Genomic DNA, 22,559 nt, shown 5'->3' with positions numbered 1-22,559 from the left:
ATTTATTTTTGAGACAGAGAGAGACAGGACATGAATGGGGGAGGGTCATAGAGAGAGGGAGACACAGAATCTGAAACAGGCTCCAGGTTCTGAGCTGTCAGCACAGAGCCCGACTTGGGGCTCGAACTCACGGACTGTGAGATCATGACCTGAGCTGAAGTCGGACCCTTAACTGACTGAGCCACCCAGGTGCCCCAGTATGCCAATATTTTAAAATGCACTGGCTGATAACTTTCCAGAGCGAATGAAAGACATAAGCCAAAAGTTTCAAGAGGGTGTTAGTTGAAAACCTGGTACCTCTCTCTAGAATCTGTTGTTCAGTTAGTTTAGTTAATGTTCATTTTTTAAATCTTACAGATATACCATCGTCATGTGAGATGTTAACATTTGGGGAAGCTGGGTGAAGGGTAGGTGGGAACTTGTCTGTTATCTCTATAACTTTTCTGTAAATCAAAATTATTTCAAACTAGAAAGTTTATTTTAAAATGTTAACTCAGGGATGCCTGGGTGGCTCAGTTGGTTAAGTGACCTACTCTTGGTTTCAGCTCAGGTCATGATCTCATTGTTCATGAGATTGATCCCCACATCAGGCTCTGTGCTGATAGCATGGAGCCCACTTGGGATTCTCTCTCTCTGCCTCTCTCCCTGCCTCTCCCTTGCTCACACTCTCTTGCTCTCTCTCTCAAAAAGAAACAAACCTTTAAAAAAGTGTAAAAAATAATTAAGAAATAAAATGTTAACTCAACAGAAGAAAGGTTATTTGTGGAGAGGTATTTACTGCCTTATCTGTGATTATCAAAATTTTTCCCAGCCATGAAAAATTGAAAAAAAACGTTAAAATTTTTATTCTAGTAAAATGGCTAAGTGGGAACATTTCAAGTCAATAGACATAAAGTAGTTTAAAATGATAATTATGACTATTATGAGTATATAAAAATTTATCCTAATACAAGGTTAAATGAAAAGGCAGAATGTGTAATAACAGCATATGTATCATTATGGGTGTATATACACATACATATATTTTCAAAAGCCTTGTACATACATAAATTTGTGGGCCTTTAAACAGAGTCTAAAAGGAAATGCCAAGACATAAAATAGTGGATAGCAGGAATATGTTTTCCACTTTAAAGTATTTATATAGTTTTTAAGATGGACATAAAATGTTTTTTGAATACCACATACAGTCTCAAAAGTCATGGCTCTGATATTCTATTATTTTGTGATAAAATTTAATAAAAGGCTAGCAAACATAACTTAAAATTTCACTGGACTTGAAACAAACAGTGGACTTGGGATAGTTCGCCCTTATAAAAAGAGGTAAAAAGTTTAAATTGCTTAAGATACAAAGATCTCTGATTATAGCAAATTCCCAGGTTATGAGTTAATTAACCACTATAACCAGGCTTTTAAAAATAAACATGTTATGGAAGTAATCAAATTTCTAATTAAAACAGAGAAGAAGGAGAAGGGTGTGTGTGTGTGTGTGTGTGTGTGTGTGTGTGTGTGTTAGGGATAGATGAGGCAGATACTCTTGAAATCCCCTGAGGTGTCATGGGGAGGGACCATTACTAAGTATAACATAAGACTGAGGGCAGAGGGTTTATAAGGAATTAGAGCAGTGGATAGAGCCCACTGTAAGAACTTTGTTTTATTACCTTTCATCCACTCAGCTCATCTGTCATCAGAATTCTAGAAATGAGTTTTCTTGTGATTTTTCCTGTAGCTCAAGGGCCTGAGTTCTGAGACACGTGATAAACCCCAGGTTGCTGAGGCCAGGATGTCTTTCACAGTCAGAAACACAAAGAGACAAGGAAGGCAATGATTAAGGCATTGAACCATGAGAGATTGAAACCCCAGAATGCTGGTGATGTAAACACACTTTATATATTTTACGTTCATGAGATGTTTATTTAACTCAAGTTGGTTCATTTTGTGCCTCATTTCCAAACAAATTTAAGGCAGAATGTGGTTTAAATATATTATCAGCTATTTGCATGAATTGTCCCTGAAGGTATTTTATCCTATGTCTTTTTTTTTTCCCAACTTGAAGCTAGAGCTCCAATCAGCAATGGCATAATTTGTCACCCAAACACTAAGCCCCAATTATTCTGTCAAGATTATAATTAAGAATATTTTAATATCTTTCCAAAGGAACCCACATTCACAGCACTTCAATATTAAAATAAAAAGAGTACATTTTAAAAACTTCACAAACTTTTGGCCTCTCCGTAATATACAGTTGGATTCCCCCCCAAAATTTGGAACGTTAAGTGTGGATTTAATGAATGGGTGCAACTCATTTTAATCTTAGAATTCAGGGAAAATATATTATGGTTTCACATAAGGTGAATTTTTCTTTTCTTTGCCCTTCTTTTACTGTCTAATTGAGATACCACCAACCTGACAGTATCACTGCATTTTTTTTAGTTTTTTTAAATGTTTTATTTATTTTTGAAGAGAGAGAGAGACAGAGACAGAGACAGAGCACAAGTCGGGGAGGGGCAGAGAGAGAGGGAGACAGAATCCAAAGCAGGCTTCAGGTTCTGAGCTGTCAGCTAGAGCCCAACGTGGGGCTTGAACTCACGAGCTGGGAGATCATGACCTGAGCTGAAGTTGGACGCGTAACTGATTCTGCCACCCAGGTGCCCCTGTATCACTAGAGTCTTATATTTTCTAAATTCCTAACCATTAAGGCAAGATGAATGAAAAATACTGAAACATAAATAAGAAATTATTTTAATATAAATCTTGATTATGTCCTTAAAACTTCCTTTAGAGTTCTTTCCATACATGGGTAACAGGTATGTTTAATTTAACACACAACAATTTCTGAGTCTAGTTTATCCAAATGAATACTGCTCCTTTTCTCTCTTGGAAAACTGTAATATTCAAAGTGTTGACATCATTAACAGAGAGTAAATAAAAACTGAAGTAAAAGGCTTTCATTGGAATGGGTATGTTATTATCATCCATTGATGTTATTTCAAAAGAGTAATCCTATGGACTAAATCCATGGTTAAGGAATGTTCTTAAGGTTTCTTTATTCTTTGGGGACATTTTCCCCTGTTGCTAGCACCCTAGGCAACCCCACTGGCTCAGCATGTCTAAGTAGGAACTTTTTCTTTTCTTTTCTTTTAATTGCATTCAGCCCTTTGTAAGAAATTCCATATATATTGATATATATACACAGAGATTTGATTCCCTTCATTACTGTGGTTCTCTTGTTTTATTTCAATATGGAACTAGGGGCAGAGTTTCATGTGGAGTATATTTAATCTGAAATTCACTATAGGAGTTGGCTTTCAAAAGACAAGATATTGGGAGTGATATTTAAGAGGATAAGCACTTACTATTATATGTGTACTGATCCTGCTGAGCTATATGGATACCATAACACATGTATTTTGGAAAGTGAGTTGGTCAGAATGTCAGATACTGGAATGTGAGCTGTAAGAGAGAGACTGTGTCATCCACCTACACAGCTACATCCCACTCAAGGATAGACAATGTAACCCATTCATAGGGTAGGCTGAAGTCCTGTCTTGATCTGGATTGCTATTAATCCACATGATTCCTAACTAATCTTCCTGGTCCACTCTCACCCCACCTCTAGAACATTCGCCACAGGCAGGACAGATCAATCTTTTTAAAACATTAATTGGATCATGTCTCATCTCTTTGTGAAACCTTTCAAATATTTTCTATCTTTCTTGGAATAAGACCCAGCACCTCTTCTGACTTGGTATAATATGACTCCTCAATATGTCACTCTCATCTTGTGCCATCCCCCTCACTCTCTCACTTTGGTCCAAGTGCACTGTCTTCTTTGCATCTCTTGGATATTCCCATCTCTCTCTTACTCAAAGTCGTAGTTGGTTGTTTGTGACAGGAGGCCATGGACAGGTTTTTCTACCTCCTTCAGCTAGTCTTAGGTGCAAAGTACAGGAAGGCTGCTGTTACAACTGCTGTAGATTGGGGGGGGGGGGGGGTCATGGGGGTCTGAGTTACCTGTTCATGCTGCTAACCAAGCTTTGGTCCTGCCTGGGTCCAATCTGGGTGTACCACTCTCATCTTTAGCTTGACAAGTGCTGGGCTGACTTTATGATTCAGAAGAACTGCAATAACTCAGCTCATGATATGTAGTTTTAGACAAATAGAAGTTCAGTGCCACATGGCCCAGTATTCTGTTGCTACCAAGACCCAATAACATAGCAGGAGCTGTTTTACCAAAAGACTTATTTTGGCTGCTCTGAATGGTATGGACATATTCCCAAATATCAGGGTTTTCATTGTGATTCTCCCACTGGAGCCACCAGACCCCTGAAGTCTTCCCTGTATCTCAGTGTATAGGCCAGATCACCTAGTATATGGATCAGAGTGCTATTCTTAGGCATGGAATGTGTTTCCTCCAGAACCCCCCCAAAAACCAATCAGGCTCTCTGCTTCTTTTTTTTTTTTGCGGTAGGATATGCAAGATGTAGCAATTTTTCTTTTACTTTGGAAGGCATATTCTGGCAAATTCCTGACACACCCTAAAGACTTAACTGAAATGAAGGACTCTGAATCTTTGTAGAGTTTATCCCGCATGCTCTGGAGCACGTGTATCTTATCAATGCTTCCAGTGAGGCCATCTGTTGTTTGTCCTGCCTGATCAGCATGGTGTTATTGATATAACAAATAAGGGTGATGTTCTGTGGGTTGACCAGACAGCCCAGATACCTTCATTCTACAATATGACAAAGAGAAGGTGAGTTAACATAGACCTGAGGCAAAACTATAAATGACTATTGTTGCATGCCCTATGTGAATGTGATCTGTTTATGATCCTTCTTTGTAATCAAAATTGACAAGAATACATTAAGGAAATCGATGACTGCATATCATGTACCTGAAACTTTGTTAATCTGCCCTAGCAAAGATGTAATCTCTGGCATAGCAGTTACAATCAAGGCTATTACTTAATTGAGCTTTCAAGAGTTTACACTTAGTCCCCAAGATCCATCTGAGTTCTGCACAGGCCATATTAAAAAAAAACAACAGATATGATTGGGGTATTCCCTTCATCCTTATTCTATATCTTTTAGTTTTTTTAATGATGACACTGATCACCATCCTTCCTAGAATGTGACATTCCTTTTTATTTACTTCCTTGACTGAATGAGCAGTTTCAGAGGTTTTCACTTAACCTTTCCCACTCTGATAGCTCTTTCTTTAAAGGCCAAGAACCCAATGTGGGCATCAGTCTAATTGTCAAGTATACTGATTCCAGTTAAACACTTGACCAGAAAAATGACCACTGGGCGGTCTCCACACACAGTGAACCCACTGTGGATCTGGATTTGAACCCAGATTCCACTTATTACCTAAGCATGTGAGCTCCCACTCCAATAGGGGACCATGGTTACACTTGAAGTTTCTGGGCATTGATGTCAACTCAGACCTTCTGTACCCAATGTATAGTTACCTAGGCAACGGCGGTAAGAACTGGCTATATAATGCGTGGGGTCTAGTACAAATGAACGTGTGGGGTCACTTGTTTAAAATTAAGAATTTCAAGGGGTGCCTGGGTGGCTCAGTCGGTTAAGCGTCCGACTTTGGCTCAGGTCATGATCTCGCAGTCTGTGAGTTCGAGCCCCACATCGGGCTCTGTGCTGACAGCTCAGAGCCTGGAGCCTGTTTCAGATTCTGTGTCTCCCTCTCTTTCTGACCCACCCCCATTCATGCTCTGTCTCTCTCTGTCTCAAAAATAAAAATAAATGTTAAAAAAATTAAAAAATAAAATAAAATTAAGAATTTCAAGATGGTGACAATACAGCATTAAGTCGAATGAGGAGTGCTTCTAAATGCAGAGATCCCTGCACACGTCTGAACCTGGCTCCAGCTGTAGGTCTCTACAGGGAAACCTGAAGGAATTGCCATGGCCTATACTTGCCATAGTGTCAGATTTATCTTTCCTAGGAATCCAGCTACCTCTTCAGTCAATGGGTTATAGATCTAATAATGATTTAAGTCACAAATCAAGCAAGGGTTGTCACTTTGTGCTCTGTGACTGTCTTTAGCTCCCACTCTCCCATTCTTGCTTTTTGCTGCCTGTAGATTCAAAAATTGTCCATTTCACTGCCCATTTAGGTTGCCCCTAGGTATGCTGTGTTCTATTGAACATCTCCACAGGTCCTTGTGGGTCAAGCCCCTTGGCTGCACCTCTGACCATGCTGGTCATTATGGTAATTAGAACCTCCTAGATTCTGGCAGGTAAATAGCACTATCTGGCCTCTGTTACCAGGGGTGAGATGTGCATCATTGCCATGGATATTAATGAGTCCAGCTATGTGTCAATCTTCCCTACCACCAGTTATGGTTTACACAGGAGAGCCAGCAATGAACTTCTTAGTGATGCTGCTGTTCTTCTCCTTAGCATATTTTTGATAGCCTTGGAAAACCATGGGTCATGTTGGCCTTACCATCTAACATATCCCCTGGAAGGTCTTCTGGCTTTACAATATATATCCATTCTAGCATGCCTAGTTCCCTTAGCCTCCTTATCCTGTCTCTGTCACCTGCCAGGGAAAGTCATGCAATTCCTCTTCTCTCATCATTGCTCATCACTTTTTTCCAGACTTTTAAGAGGCCTCTCTAGCAGTAAGCTTTCCTCTTCCATGCTGGTACTTACCAGGGTGTTAAATCCCGTGTTATGAGAAAGTGCACCCAAGTTAATGAACTCTTTCTCGTGTAGTCTTATATCCCAGCCCTCTCAGTCAGGTACCTTCAAAATCCAAACCCAGGGTTATATTTGTGACTTTTTCTGGCACATGCTAGCTAATTATGGCAATTTCTTTGATGCATAATTATTTTCTTTCCTTCATCATGCACAGAGGGTTCTCTTATCATCAAGAAATGATATTTAACCCTATTTAGGAGATTCATAGCCAAGAAAGAAGGTAAAGAACTCGTGAGGTGAAATACATGCTGCTTTTCCAGGAAAGGCCTCTGTAGCATCTTCCAGTATGAAGAAAGTTCTATAATTTCTGAGATATCAGGGGAGTACTATGGTATGAACGTTTGTGCCCTCCTCCCAAATTCATATGTTGAAATCCTAATGCTCAATGTGCTGGCATTAGAGATGCCACCAAGCTCTTTAGCCCCTCCTTAAATGTGAGGACGTAACAAGTCTACAACTGGGAAGAGGGCCCTTTCTTGACCATGCTGGGACCCTGATCTCAGACTTCCAGTCTCCAGACTGTGAGAAATAAATTTGTTTTTTAATAAGCCACCCTGTCTGTGATATTTTGCTGTAATGGCCCCAACTAAGACAGAGAGTCTACAGAACCAGCTTATCAGAGGCATCTATTTAATGTCCTATCCCACATTTCAGGGTCTCAGGTATATCTAACCAGCCTTGACTGAGCATTCAAATGTCTCTTGAGCTCTGTGACCTGATCAGGTTCTCAGTCTGCTGCTTAGCTTTGTTTGTTTTTGCAAAGAGGTCCTCAGCTCTTTGTAAGCTACCAAAGAGGCCATCTGGCTCTCACACTTAGCCTGTTTAACTGTCTGTTAAGTGCCCTCTACTTCTCAATATCCTTCTGCAGAGAGTCAGTACAACCTAGTAGTAACCACACAGTTCCAGTTACTTGTGTCTCCCTAAAAGCCTGAATCTTAGAACCCCACAGTGGGTGTTTTCCAGGTCAACATTAGTGAAATTTGTACTATTTTGGCCTCAACTTGAGCCAGAAACTACTCATGTTCCACATAACTCTGGATGCCACCCTATTTACTTGTTAGGTGGTACGTGGGTCAGTCTTAAATACCGAGCTTCTATGTGCATTCTTGGACAACTCTCAGGATCACTTACATCATTTTGTATCCTATGAGGAGCAGAGCCCAAGGTGGAATTAGATGTGCAAAAGATGTACTAGGGAGGAGGCCTCGGGAAGGATGAAGCTGAAGAAGACTGGGAAGGAGTGGCATTACTTCAAAGGGTAAGAAGTACTCTTTCTGAAAACCAAGAGGAAGAAAGGAAAAGAAGGAAGATTCAGTAGAAAGAGCTTCAGACCAAAGTGCAGTTTCAAGGAACGTTAGCCAGGCCAATGAAGCATTCTTGCATCAAAATCACTCATTGGAGATGTTCCATGTGTTTCCTGAATGGGCTTGGTTTAGTAATGGCCAGTATTTAATAGTGGTCACTATTCTATCCCATAGTATGGCCACATTGGGATAGAATGTGGCTGGAAGGAGCAGTGCTGTGGCTGTCAGGCAGTTACGTAGTCCATGTCAGAAGAGCTGAGTTGTGTATTTCCATGGTTACCACGCTTGCATCACAAGTGTCTTATAGGAGCCATTTTTCCCTTCATGATCCAATGGTTGTCAGTGGAGAGAATGCTGTGTAAAACACTGCACCCTTGTCCTGGTGACCATGGGTCACATAACTCTATCTTCATTCAACTAGCCCATGTAAACTCTCAGAATTCAATTCAATCTCTAGAATAGCACTTCAGTGTCTATTTCAAATGAGGCTGAGTGAAAGTCTTTCCCATTCTTTAGTAGAAATTCTCTTTAGTAGAAATGTAGACCCAGATCCATCAGGGAATTGAGACACATTTTCTATATCCATGTATTCTGGCATGATTTGTGTCACCCTTCTCCTAGACATGCATTCCAGAGACAAATTCTGTAGGAAAGTACTTTTGATAGTTGTTTCAATGTGGGTTATTTCTGAGTGTAAAACGTATTCATATTCACTGTGTAAAATATGAAAACTATAGAAAAATATTAGCAAGAAAATATTTTCTTCACTCCACAAACCCATCCACCCAGAAATAATTACTGTTAAGGGTTTATGATTTTCCTTTCCTTTGTCTTGATTTTGTGATAGTGTCCATATAAATTTTTCCACACCGTGAGAATAAACTACCTAAGTTTTTTTTTTCTTCCATGAAAGGATTTTTAAAATTTAATTTTAAAGTAATTTTGCCTTGCTTTTTTGACTTGATTATTGGGACCAAATGAAGTAAATTGTAGGGGGAAATTAGCTAGTAAATACTGTCTGTATATAGATACTATATATTGATACTGTTATACTTACACATGAAATGTAAGTATATACATACAGTATACATAATATATACATACACACATCCAGATATACTTGTGTAAATATATAAAAACACATATATGTACACCTGTATATAAATATCATCATTATATCTGCTATCTCTTTCTCTCTCCCTCACTCTTTCCTTCTCTTCTCTCTTCACACATTTCTCTTTATATATGTATGGTCAGGGTCTCATGATCTGAAAGAAAAAGATGATTTTTACTTTGAAAAGATATCTATGCAATTATTATTGTAACATAGATGGTTGTTCAGGTCTACGGGGAAAATCGCTTATTCTGTTCAGAAATATAACAGACTATAAGTAAAAAAAATATATATATATAAAGAGATACTGAATAGGAATCCAGATGGTTTAATTGGTTCAGTAGCTGAGTGGCAAAATAGTGTTACCTACCTAAAGGCAGCCAAGAGCAGTTGTGTTTTCAGACTGGTGTTATTCCTCCAAGGTCGTACTTTAAATTTACTCCTTAGAAACTTGGCACAGAGATGTTGCTGTAAACAAAAATTTATTCAAGGGTCATCCCATGCGGATTCCCCTGTAAGGATGCCCCAAGAATCACTTCCATCCCACAGAAGCATTTTATCAGTGCATCCACGCCCACATGCTTGAGCAGTGTGCACAACCCAGATTTCAAAATAAGCAGAGTTAACATTCTTGACTCCTGGCCCAAATGTGGGTGCTTGTCATGAGCTCATGCCTTCCTTTAAGGGTTGGCATTTGTGGTGCTTATGTTATCACAGGCTAACTGGACCAGGAAAAAAAACATTGAGAGATATGTGCCAGAGACCATGCCTGGGACTCTGAGACATAAAAATGCACACAATATGTTCTGAAGCTTTTGGGGGGTCAGAAGGGTGGCAATAATTTTAGGGAAGCAGGTTTAACTGAGTTCAGATCACAGCTCTCACATTGTCTGGCTGAATGACTAAGGCAGAGTCACCAGATTTCTCTTCCTCTGCAAAATGGAGATAATAACATCTACCTTGGCCTAATTCCTGGGGTTTTTATGTTTTTATCTAAATAGATAATGGACATAAACTATTCAGTAAATGGCAAACACTATAAAAATTCTGGATTTGCAAACGTACTATGAGGAGGAAAGGGACTGTGTTTTATTTACCTTTATTTTCCCAGAGCCCTGCACAAGACCAGGTATACCATAGGCATTTAATTAATGTCATTTTATTGAGCAGATGGGTTCAGGGATGGAAGTAGGAAGAGCTGGGTCTCTCTACACGTCACTTGGGAGACTCTGATAGAGAATGTGAAAGTGTTCTGTAACATGTAAAGCGCTATATGCAGGCTTGTTACTTTTAAGTCATTCTGTTTCTGGGCCATTTTCTAAGTAAATGCTCTCTGAAACTCCATTTTAACATTGAGTATAGTTAATTTTCAAAAAAATAAAAATGAAAAAAAGCCTTTACGAATGTCCTTATTCCCCCTTTAGGGAGCTGTGCTCCATAAACAAACAGTATGTTTCAGGAAGCTACATGCCAGAAAAGCACCCAGTGGTCTAAGAAATAAATCATCATGCTATAGTCTTTGGGATATACAGGTCTAGATCAGGCCTTGGGTTCTTGGCTCACACCCACCTCCCTTCTGCCACAGACCATGGCTTTTATGATGCTCTGATGATCCATACGCAAACAATAAGACAAACAATTGCGAACGAATGTGTGTCTATCAGCCACAACTGACTCTCTTGGGCTTAAACCACAAAAAGTAAATAAGAATGCTGCATTATATTCTCTTCCACCTACACACATGTTTCACGAATTCTTGTTCTTATCTCATCAGCATCAATAAGGCACGAGGTACCCCAGACCCGAAGCCCAGGGGCAAAATGGTCATCAGCAGCTCAGAGACACAACTATACCATAGCCATCCTTTTGTGTAAGAAGCTTAAAAGAAAGAGAGAAAGAAAAGAAAGAAGAAAGAAAGAAAGAAAGAAAGAAAGAAAGAAAGAAAGAAAGAAAGAAAAAGAAAAAGAAAGAAGGAAAGAAAGAAAGAAATGAAAAAAATTGTTTTCCAATTTACTGAAGTTTCTTTGAGTGCAGGGACTGAATCAAAGTGATCCACTTGCTAACCACAGCTCCCAGTTCCCTGATGGGCACAGAGAAGAAGCCCTTCAGGAATATACATATTGAATATGTGAATCAACTGTCAAATCAGTGAGTGCCATAGGGTGTTACAAGAGAATCATATTGGAAGCCACTAGAAAGCCAGGCCTCATTACATCATCCACTGTCCATTTACTTGTCATAAGCAATCAAACAAATTCATCAGATTTACAAGACTAGAAGCCACAGATCAATTCATTTGGAAGACTCAGTGTATGCCATCTTTCTGCCCCTATTCTTTTTAAGTTTATTTATTTATTTTGAGAGAGACCGCGCGCAACACATGTATGCACGTGGGGAAAGGCCAGAGAAAAAGAGGAGAGACACGAGTCCCCAAGCAGGATCTGTGCTGTCAGCGCAAAGCCCTATGTGGCTCCATCTCACATGAGATCATGACCTAACCTGAAATCAAGAGTCGGAAGCATAAGGGACTAAGCCACTCAGGTGCTCCCCTTCCTTATTCGTGAAACAGATATCTATTTTGTACCTGGAGTGTGCTATGTATAACAAGTCTAAGATATTATCGTGGATCAAAAATATGACATACAAGTCCTCCTTACACTGACTTCCTAGAAGTTCACAGATAAGTTCACGGACCTTTAGCACAAGTGTAGAAGTTCATGTAATACATTTTGTGAGCAAATACTGTCTTTGATTCCTTGATTTTGTCCTATTTTTCTTACCCTTGATGTTTATACTGATTATTTATTTCTTTATTCACCTACGCATATTTTTAAATTAAAAACTATTTTTAATTGTGGTAAAATACACCTAACACTGAATTTCCTATCGTAACAATTTAAGCGTACAGTTTGGTAGTGTTAGATATATTCGCATTGTTGTGCAATAAACCTCCCGAACTTTCTCGGCTTGCAAAACTGAAACTATATACCCATTAAAAAATAACTCCCAATTTTATTCTATTTTCAGCCCTTGGTAATGTTGCATATGTACTCTTTAATCTGCTTATAAGTGTATGTATTTATAAGCTACCTCAAATCATTCTGAAACAAAGTGATTTCATGCAGATAGATAAATAGGTAAATCATATGTAAATGTAGTCTGGAGGTTTATAGTCATAGAATCTTGGACTCTTATATATCACATATACAGCCTTAATATCATAAATACAGTCCCATTCTAAGGTTTGACAAACACACTTGCTGCCACACATTCATAGTCCTACAAACACAGGTATAAGGATAAGTTCTACTTAATAAATGATCAGATAATACATGGTTAATTTGTAATTGTATATGCTGCATAAGAGATAGGCGAGAACCTGGGTGTTGATTAAATACTGATGATATTAATTCCACTGATTATAATTTTACATGCCTGATAAAAAGAAGAAAAAATTTTCCCCAGATTATTTTCTGGATCTGTGCACTGTGTTTCTCTTCTGATAGTCACACATTCCCATGGCAGTTATTGTAGGGGATATTCATAGTAGGATAAGACCTCCAGCCCCAGGCTTCAGCGACACTCTGCCTATTGAGTCAATACATGGACAGAAGGAGAATTCTTGGAAGCCATTCCAATGACAGGATGAGTCACAATAATTGAACTCTACACAGATGTGACTACAAACCACATAAATATATCTCCCCGAAACCCAAAGTAAAAGAATCCCTTATCTAACTTGCCTTTGGCTGGATCGTAAAAATTCCACTGCCCCTCCACAACCACCCTGTGCAGCATGAAAGGTGATGAAGGGGAAATTGGATTAGAATGAGACAGTAACATGAGAAGATTGGACTTCAAATATTTCACATTTGTATGTTTTACAGAAACATAATGGGCATGTAAATGTATTGCATTGCTAAGTAGTTCCCAAGACTGTGCAGGTGAGAGGGCTTGACATTTAACTTTATTAGGTTCATATTAAATCTAATGCTGAGGTGAGCCCTGGGGAAAACCTTGTGGTGGGCTTTAAAAACAGCCATTCTTGAAACGAGGTATTGAGATGGACACAGTATCACTTTTGTGATGTTTCTGCCAAAAAATACATCACTAAATCTAATTATGTGGAAACATCAGCTAAACATAAACTAAGGTCTGTTCTATAAAATAATTGGCCTGCACGTTTCAAAAATATCTGTGTCATGAAACACAAAGACATGTGATAGCCACGATTTTCTCTTGCTCTAAAGGATATTATTGGGATAATCGGAAAAATCTGAGTAAGATGTATAGAGAAGGTAAAATGTTATCAATGTTAATCTCTACATTTCAGTTATTGAATTGTGATTATGTAAGAGATTTCCTCATTTTAGAAAATGCACACCAAGGCATTCAGAGTAAGGTGCTTCGTATCTGCAACTGCCAAATGGTTCAGGGAAAAAAAATCTGGAAAGTGCCAAATAAGGACTTCCTGTGTCTCCTTATTTATCTCTCACTCACGTGGCATTAAGCAAAGGAGGGGTGGGAGTGAGGAACCCTCAGCTGTTCAGGGATGTCTGGAAAAGAAGCCCACCCACATTGCTTTTGGACACTGGGTGTGACTTGGAGAGTATCAGGTTCGTCTGTTAGGGAAACTGCCAACCTCCTCCCTCCCCAACTGGGCTCTGTGTTTCCTTGCATGCCCTCTGAATAGAGAAGTGTCCCTTTTCTCAAACACCCCCTGCAGCGTCTTCTTTCTTCTCAGTAGACTCTTGGACATTGGCACACCTATACATTGTTTTCTATTTGATGAATTCCAGCGACCAGTAAAAGGTGGAGGTCAAATCAGAGGAAGCATATTGCTAAGCTTGCAATGCATCTGCATTTTCATGGATAAAATAATAAATAAATAAATAAATAAATAAATAAATAAATAAAACAAAACATTTGACCTTAATCCAGCACCCTTAAGTTCTAGGTGCCTGACTTTAGAAAACATTAGATTCATAGAGCACAAAGTTGGAAGGGTTAGTAGAGTTTCCCACCCCCCTCCCAAGTCAGAACTCGGTTTTTGCTAAAACAGAGATTGTGGGGTTAAACTGAAGTTATGTACTACAGAAGAATGCCGTAAGACTCAAAATCACCCAACTCCTCGGTCCCTTCAACATGACTGACACTTGATGAATTTACTCTATCATCTTGTATGCTAAAATTTCTCTCCTGATTCCCATATTATAAAAGAGGTACAGGCCAGGATGACTTGGAGAGGACAGGACCTGAGGTTTAGTAACCCAAAAGAAAGACATTCAGCTTCTCCAATCCCACAGCCACAGACAGCCAGAGCTCTAAGGAATGTGCGAGATCATCCACTCTAAGCCCTTCATGATGGCATCTGTTGTTTTCAATTGTCCTGTACCTATTGCCCTTTCCTTGGGTAATAAAAACTCTTATTTTCTTTCAGAAAATCTCTTTGGTCCTGTCTTGGTGGGGTTATCAATCAATGTGTTCAGACTTCTGCTGGCCAAAAATGGGTCTCCGTTCTAAGAATCTGAATTGTAAGCTAAATGACTCAAGTTCAAAAAAACCTGTTGGGTCTGATTTATTCTGGTGGTGGCAACATGAAGTGCCTCTATTCATTCCTGTTACTTAGATCCCTGAAGCTCTCCTGATTCTAACTCTTTCCTGAACCTCGTTTTTCAACTTCCTCTTCCACTCTGTGAATGTTCATGGTTCTTAAAAAACATATTTTCATAATTTGATTTTTAATTAGCCAGAATTAGTTTCTATTGCTTATCACAAAAGAATTCTCACTGATACATCCTTCCTCTTAAAGATCAAGAATCTAAGGCTCAAATAAAGTAGGCTACTTGCCTAAGGTCAGGGTAAGTCGGCACCAGAGATCAGACTAAACCCAGGTTAGCCAGTTTCTTTACATATGGGCTGTCTCCTCTAGGGCTTTAGCAGCCTTGGAAAAAAAAATGAGCTATTCCACATCACTAAGGTACTCGATAGGATATATTATTATTGAGCTCTTCAAAAGTCTATTGGACTTTTGCTTGTGGCCAAAATTGAGTATCCAACACCAGAATGTGTACTTAATAACAAAAATAAGAAAGAAAAAGGAGAGAAACCACATGTTCAACAGCCATAAAAAAGAACCGGGTCCTCATCTGTGTAACCACATAGATATATCTCAAAAACAATGTGCTGAGTAAAAGAACCTAGACACAAAAGAATACATACTATGTGTCTTTATTTATGTGATGTTCTATATTTGCACTGCTCACCAATGGTGGTCACTAGCTATAGGTGACTTTGTAAGTTTAAGTTGATTAAAATTCAATACAAATATTAATTTATTTCCCCAACACATTAGCCACATGTAACTAGTGGCTACCATGTTGGGCCGTGCATTTATAGAATATTTCCTTCATCAGAGAAAACTGCATTGGATAATATACATCTAATGTATAATGACAAAAAGCAAGCAAGTGATTGTCTAGGGTCAGTGGTGAGAAAGAATTTACTGCAAAGAGAGATGAGGGGACTTTCGGGGTAATGGAATATTCTATATCTTGGTTGTGGTGGCATACAATATGTCAAACCTCAATCTAAACACAGAATTAGTGGATTTTCTTGTATTTAAATTATACACCAATAATGTTGATTCTAAAAAGTCAAGTGTTTTATAGAAGTTCTTTTTCAATTACTTGTAATACTTAGGATTAGATGATTTTTGCAAAGATATAAACACATTATTCTTCCACTGAGCCATATTCTGCTAGTCCCTGGAGATGCGGAGACAAATCAGCTAGAAAACCCGCCCTCAGTCTGTTCATGGTCCAGTACATAAGACGGGGCTTATGCAAAAATTGCTCAAATCTACGAGGCAGATGCCCTTGTACAAGTATAGATATGATTCAGATATAGACATTAGAGGTGGGGTAGCTTCCTTTCACCTGGAGGGATGAGAAAGGCTTCCTGTTCTCTGAAGGATTTGTGGAATGTGGATATAAACAGATGGGGTGTAAAAACATTCTGGAGGGGAGGACAAAATATGAGCCAAGGCAGGAGAGCCACCAGGGAAGGAGGTAACCAGTGCATAAAGAAGAGCTATAGTGAAATAATTCACATGGGCATCAGGGACAAAGTTTTGTGTTTAAAACACCTGAGTTTGGCAGAGTGCACATTCTCAGCTGCTAGGAGCTGAGAAGGAGAAAGTGTCCCCTTCTCTTACGTTCTGTCCAGAATTCCAGGCCATAAATGCCAGTGTTTCCCTATGCCCATAACTTTCTCTTCCTCTTCGTGCACATCAAAAGTTGTCACCAACGATATCCTTCAAACTTGTAGGTCTTGGTCAGAAAGGCAATTGTCTTTTCCTAGGCTTACGTGTAACTTATTCTATTACAGTCTTTGCCTAAAAGACTTAAGTTGCTGGAAAAACATGTAACTTGCACACCAAAGACAGAATTTACGCATTTGTATAGTAACCCGATACCCCTGGGGGAAGACAGATGTAATATTAATATAAGTGGCAATTATGGTAATTATAATATAATTGTCACTTATTTTTCCCAGGTTGTAGATGATGTATGCTACTGGCATGATGTCGAATCCTAAAGAATTTGCCTTTTTGCCCTTGGACCAGGTAACTCTGCATTTATTTCTGCAATGCAATAGTACCCAATATTTTTCATTTACATAATTATTTATGTAAACATTTTTGCCATTTAACAGCTGTCCCTCGTAGCCAAGTAAATTTAGGATTTTTTTTTTAAATAACAACTATTGATGTCAAGGCATGCATTTTATATGTTCTTGTCTATAGGGGCGCCTGGGTGGTTCCGTTGGTTAAGTGTCCTACTTCGGCTCAGGTCATGAACTCACGGTTCGTGAGTTCGAACCCTGTGTCAGGCTCTGTGCTGGTTAGCCTGGAGCCTGCTTCAGATTCTGTGTCTCCCTCTCTCTCTTCCCTCCTCCCACTCGCACTCTCTATCTCTCTCAAAAATAAATAAAACATTAAAAAAAAATTTTAATGCCCCTTTCTACAAATTAGGCTATAAACCTTTTGAAATGAAAAACATGCTAGAAATGTTTGCAAATTGATAACTTATTTGGGGGCCTAGAGCCTCTCCTGGTAATTTAAAATATGTAGGAGAGTCCTGATTATTTCCTAGAAGTAAATAAATATCAGGCCTGGATGGAGTACTAGGTCTTGCTATTCAAAATGTGATGCTAACACCAGAAGCAGCAGCATCACATGGTGGGTTTTGAGAAATAGTCTTAGGCCTTGCCACACCCCTACTGAACTAGAGGACCTGTTAACAAGATTTCTAGGTGACCCACAGATGCATTAACAGTTGAGAAGCACTGCACTAGAGATCATTATTTCACCTCTTGTTTTATAAATGGGGAAAACAAGGCCCTGCGTGATGGAGTCACCTGGCCATAGCCAGAGGAAATTGACTATTTTCAATTTAAGAACTTTGTATATTCCAGTCACCTGTATTCCAGTAGCAGGAGTAAAGCCAAACACTCTAATTCCAATTAACAAATCTCTAATTCATTAGTAAAATGATCTTCCCTTCAAGTTTCACATTTTGTAGAACAAGCTGTTTGATTTGGCTGGGGCTCAGGCCAGCATGTTTGTGAATTTCACAATTCACAGATGTTAGACACTCTCAGGCTAAGTAAGGGAAGAGAATGTCAAGTTTTAAATAGCTTCTCCCTTCTATCCTGGCTGAAGCAACAAATGAAATATTTTTATGAAACACATTTTGAACTGGAATTTCTTTTAAGGAAATGTCAAATTTCTCTGGAAAGGATTTTAGATTGTCACAAAATTCGGCAACTGCTCCTGTCACAGTTCACAGGTGACCTGTGATTAGGAGTGAGGGGAAGACATGAACTTGCCCTGTTGGTGACACTCAGGCACACAAACTGGTCTTTTTTTCCTGCTGGAGTCTATTTTAATTTAGCTTCTGAATCATATTTTATTCAATTTCCAAATCCACAAAACCAGGACCGGTTTACGGCCTGTATTCAGAAAGGAAATAAATTATTCTGTATGTAGAATTTTCTGATATTATATTGATTTTTGGATATATGAACAATCTAATGATTTTACTCTAAAGTAGGTTGAGCCGAAGTGAAACTCAAACCAGCAAAAACAGGAAAACGTAGTAAGAAAGTACAACAGACTGACAGAGGTTGAAGTAAACCTAGAATGTTTTCAATAACAGGCAATTTGAAATGATTTTGTAAGCTTCAAAAGAGTCTGAAGTAATATACTATTATCACTTTAAGAAAATCATGTGCGTGTGTTTGAGGTAGGATCTTAAAAACACCCAACTCAGTAATGGTTATTTTCTTTTATTCGTGGCAGGCAAAACTTCTAAGGGATGTGAATGGATATCTCTTTCTCTTAGTTGAGACGAAGAGTGAGTTCTAGGTTAAATATAATCAAGGAATTTCCCTGTCTTTGCTATTTGAGATTGTGACCACAACAGGCGGTTGGCTGAAAGGGAGAATGAAGTGGGGGGGGGGGGGCAGGGGGGAGGGGAGAGGCGGGCGGGGAGGTGGAGATGAAAACACACACACACACACACACACACACACACACACCCTTCCTAAGCAGCTCTGGGGGAAAAAAAAAAAAAAAGCACCAGGAGCAGTTATAGAAGTCCTCAGTTCATATCAGTATGCAGATACAAGGAAACATTAATTAACTTAAGCAGGGTGGACACTCATCAGCTTAGTTCTGTTTCAAAAGTCCAGGCTGCTGAAATTAAACTCTGATGCCATTCATGCCAGCATCCAATCACCGGAGAGACCAGAAGTTCGGCGATGCCTCCAAGTTGACCACAAGTGTGGCCACTATACCTCCAGGACTCTAAAGCCGTGGTAGAGGGGGAAGAACAACTTTAGAGAGGATGCCCAGCTGGTAAGAATCAAGTGTTTCTGAGGTTTTAGTCACTTGACAAATCTCATTGGCTAAAATCAAGAAACGCTCCGCCTCTTTGCAAATGTGTGTGAAGGGGGGAAGTGTCTAAACTTCTATGTCTGATAGCATTTGACCCTATTGCTTTTAGGCTCCTGGCTTTATATCTATATATACACAGGTATATGTGTATATGTTATATAATTGTTCTCCACTTGTTGACTGTCAAAGAGAGTTGGAGGAAATGAATTGTGAAACTTCACGGTGTGCCACCCTACAGTACTGTCCCGACCCATACATCCAGCGGTGAGTTGAAATGTGACGTAACTTCTATCAAAACTTAATTGGAGTGCCTTGTGTATTATGAGTGTTTCTGCTGTGGACAAAGGGCAACCCCTCCTTGTTTATGAGCACAGCGATATTATTTTGGACTTTCTGTGAACTGAAAGTGGTCTGTGGGCATCTTTTCTGATTTTAGTTCATGTCTGGATCTACGAAGTGACAAGGGTGGAAGACAATTTTCCCATGGTTTCTTGAAAAATTGTCACACCCCTTTAAGATGTTTAAACTCTGTTCTTTGCCTTGCTCAGCACTCACCCACCCAAGAAGAAGAAATGTCATTGGACAGGGACATGATAATCTGTGGTCTATCTTCGAGTCAAAATAAACACAGAATACTTTTGATTTATACATTAAAAATAGATGAAGTAGCCATTGTTATACTGCCAGATTGTGGCTTGTCATTCTGACTCTAAGAAATATTTTCTTCTTGATTTGTTTCATAACAAACATCATCTTTTGACAAATCTGACTTTTAAAATTTATGATGATACTGAATTTTATTTATGTTTATAGGAAGAAACATTTGCCTAGTACTAAGAGGGAATATTAGCGAGCATGCACGATGTGTGTGTATGTGTTTCAAATTAGAGTTTGCTATTTTTAAACTGGTAAATGAAATCTGAACAGTGTTTTTCCAGTCATAAAGTTATGGGAGATATTTAAGTCGTATGTAGCAGTGTGATGTTGTTAATTTAACAGCATGAGATGTGATGTTGGAATTTCATACTTTATTTTATAAGACTAATGAGAGAGGTCCTTTGAGTGTTGAAAATGGTGAGGTTCCAAAGGGGTTAACTTGTCATTCACCACCGGTGCTTATTGGAACCTTGTACTAGAAGTGGAGTGGGCTCTCTGGGAAGGGCTCAGTTACTGTCAAATTGCCTAGGCAATTATGGAAGATGTGTGATCTTTCTCATTAATATGACTTGTCACCATGTAGGACACTAATGTGGACTATGTAGACTTTGCTCCTCTTCCTGTGAGGTTTCTGGTGGGCTGTCTGAGAAAGCAGAAGCAGAAAAGTAAAGCAGAAAGGTAAATGGCGGAGAAAGAAAAGAGAGGAAGAAAAAGGAAAGAGAGAGAGAGACAGAGAGGAAGCAAGTTTGTGGTTTTCCAGGTTGAAATAGGAAATGTAAGTGGTGATTGGATTCCTGCCTTACTGTCTGCCATAAACGACAATGTTAACAAAAATGGACGGCCCTGGAGCTGATGTTCTTGGATAATTTGAAAATTAAATTTAGTTGGAGTTTGGGATTGGGTCAATAAAGAGCAAAATACCCAACATTTTCTGGTTCTCAAAATTTGTTTCCAGGCACAAAATTTTCTATCCTACTGAAATTCTTTTGAAATGTTATTCTACGAGCATAGCTCTGGTGAAACATTTGCTGTATAATGCTTCCCTTGTGGATATCTTTTTTAAATAGGTACTTGGATCTACCTCAGCTCTAGAAGAAACTTTCTTCTATTGACTAGAAACCCACACGTCAATCCTGTATACCTCTGCCTTAGAGGCATTTCTAGTGATTGACAAGAGAAGCCTTTAAATATAAATAAATGAGAAAATTGCGTCTCAAACTGTCCCTGCAACCTGTTAATTCATGGAGCAAAAATCATCTGTTTTGGACATGTTGTAAAATTCAAAATACCCATAATACTTTAAAATAGTTTTACATTTTGCCAAATCCCCTAAGCTTTAATCATGGTGAGTGTTGTTTCTGGGGAAAGGACAAAAGCACATGGGGAGCTGTGAGATAGCGGCGTGGGGTAGCCGGGGGGGGGGGGGGGGGGGGGGGGGGGGGGGGGGCGGGGGCGGGGTCAGGAAACATTTATTCACCTGATAAATGGTGTTAGGCAAGATGGTGTCCTCTCTATTTGTAATTAAAACTTAAGTGGCAAATAAAGAGCAGAAAAAAGTTCGTTGCTGATCATCTATCTACTCTGTGCAAGTCACTGGAAATACCAAAATGGGTAAGATATGGCTATGATGTTCATTTATTTAACTCAGCGATACTTACATATTTAATAACAGATATATTTTCCTCAAATATTTTAAATGTTTTGCCACAGACTTTAAGAGCTGAATTATTATTATTTTCCTATCTATCCTGCTTAGTGAGTAAATGAATAAGTGGATTATCACTATAAGAAATCTGCGATACTGTATATTGCCAAAGTAAGAATAAACAATATTCACTTTAACGCCTAGTGAGTGAATGGGTTTGAGTTGCTTTTTCTTAGCAGACAACCCTTGTAGTTCTCAGTTTACAAAATCTATTTTAAGAAAGACCAAATTTAATCATTCCATAATCATCGTCATCTACATAGTTAAATCTGTCTTTTTCCTGACCTTGTCTTTTGAAAGAAGTCATGAAAGGGAATTTTCAAAAGAGGAAAGAACAAGATATCTTGTTATTTTTAGCTCCAAGCTACTTTAATGCATGATTTCCTTCTATCACAGAATAGGATAAATGAGGGATGCTATTACCATTTATTACTGAATGTTAATGCCTTTCCCAAAAAGCCAATTTCAAAGTACTATGATAATCATTCTCTCAGTTAAAATTGCGATTTCACTGTTTTTTTTTCCTTTGCACCTAAAAATATTGACACTATACGTTTATTTCTGCCCCAGTATTGATCCTAATTTACTTTAGTCTTTGAAAAAACTTCTGATAACCACAGAGGCATGAAAACTATACAGCTTAGATTTCCCTTGTTGATGACATTGACCATTATAAAGAAGAGGAAAAGGTGGGAAAAATCACAAGCCTTGTCATTTTATTGCTAACTTGGTTTTCACAAAATATCAAAGCATAGATGAAATTATGCTAAATAAATAAATAAGAGCCAGTGGGTAAGTTACCATTTTCTTAAAAATGAAAACTGAGCAATAAGTTCTGTTTACATATTAATAGGTTAAAAATTCAAGATGAATCTAAAATTTAGCATTTTAGAAGCTAAATCTCTGTTAGTGTGTTGTTGGGTAATAATCGAGGCCGTCTTTCATCCTGTTTTTTTTTTTTTTTTAGAATTGCCATCTAGTTTTTAAAATAGATTTTTTAATGGAGTAATTCTAAAAGAAAGATTAATTTCTTTCAAAATATAATTTTTTGAAAACAAAGCAGTTAAAGTGATAATAAAAATGAACCAAGATTAAAT

General features: G+C 38.6%; 1 protein-coding gene across 6 annotated transcripts in view; it reads left to right on the top strand.

Annotated features, from left to right (window-relative positions):
• The first annotated feature begins 19,199 nt into the window (after positions 1-19,199).
• The window catches only part of TP63 (tumor protein p63), a 230,023-nt gene continuing 226,663 nt past the window's right edge, over positions 19,200-22,559 (top strand). For 3 of the 6 annotated variants that reach the window (XM_043594602.1, XM_043594601.1, XM_043594598.1), the window contains exon 1: positions 19,204-19,364. In XM_043594602.1, coding sequence (XP_043450537.1) covers positions 19,252-19,364 — 113 coding nt within the window. In that variant the 5' untranslated portion in view covers positions 19,204-19,251. Of the gene's footprint in view, positions 19,365-22,559 lie in introns of all 6 variants that reach the window. The other 3 variants (XM_043594594.1, XM_043594593.1, XM_043594603.1) reach the window with 2 other exon arrangements.

Source organism: Prionailurus bengalensis, chromosome C2 (assembly GCF_016509475.1).
Source record: "Prionailurus bengalensis isolate Pbe53 chromosome C2, Fcat_Pben_1.1_paternal_pri, whole genome shotgun sequence".
In the NCBI taxonomy this organism is placed as follows: Eukaryota; Metazoa; Chordata; class Mammalia; order Carnivora; family Felidae; genus Prionailurus; species Prionailurus bengalensis.
The sequence above is the reverse complement of the archived record's forward strand: the minus strand, read 5'-3'. Positions and strand labels throughout refer to the sequence as shown.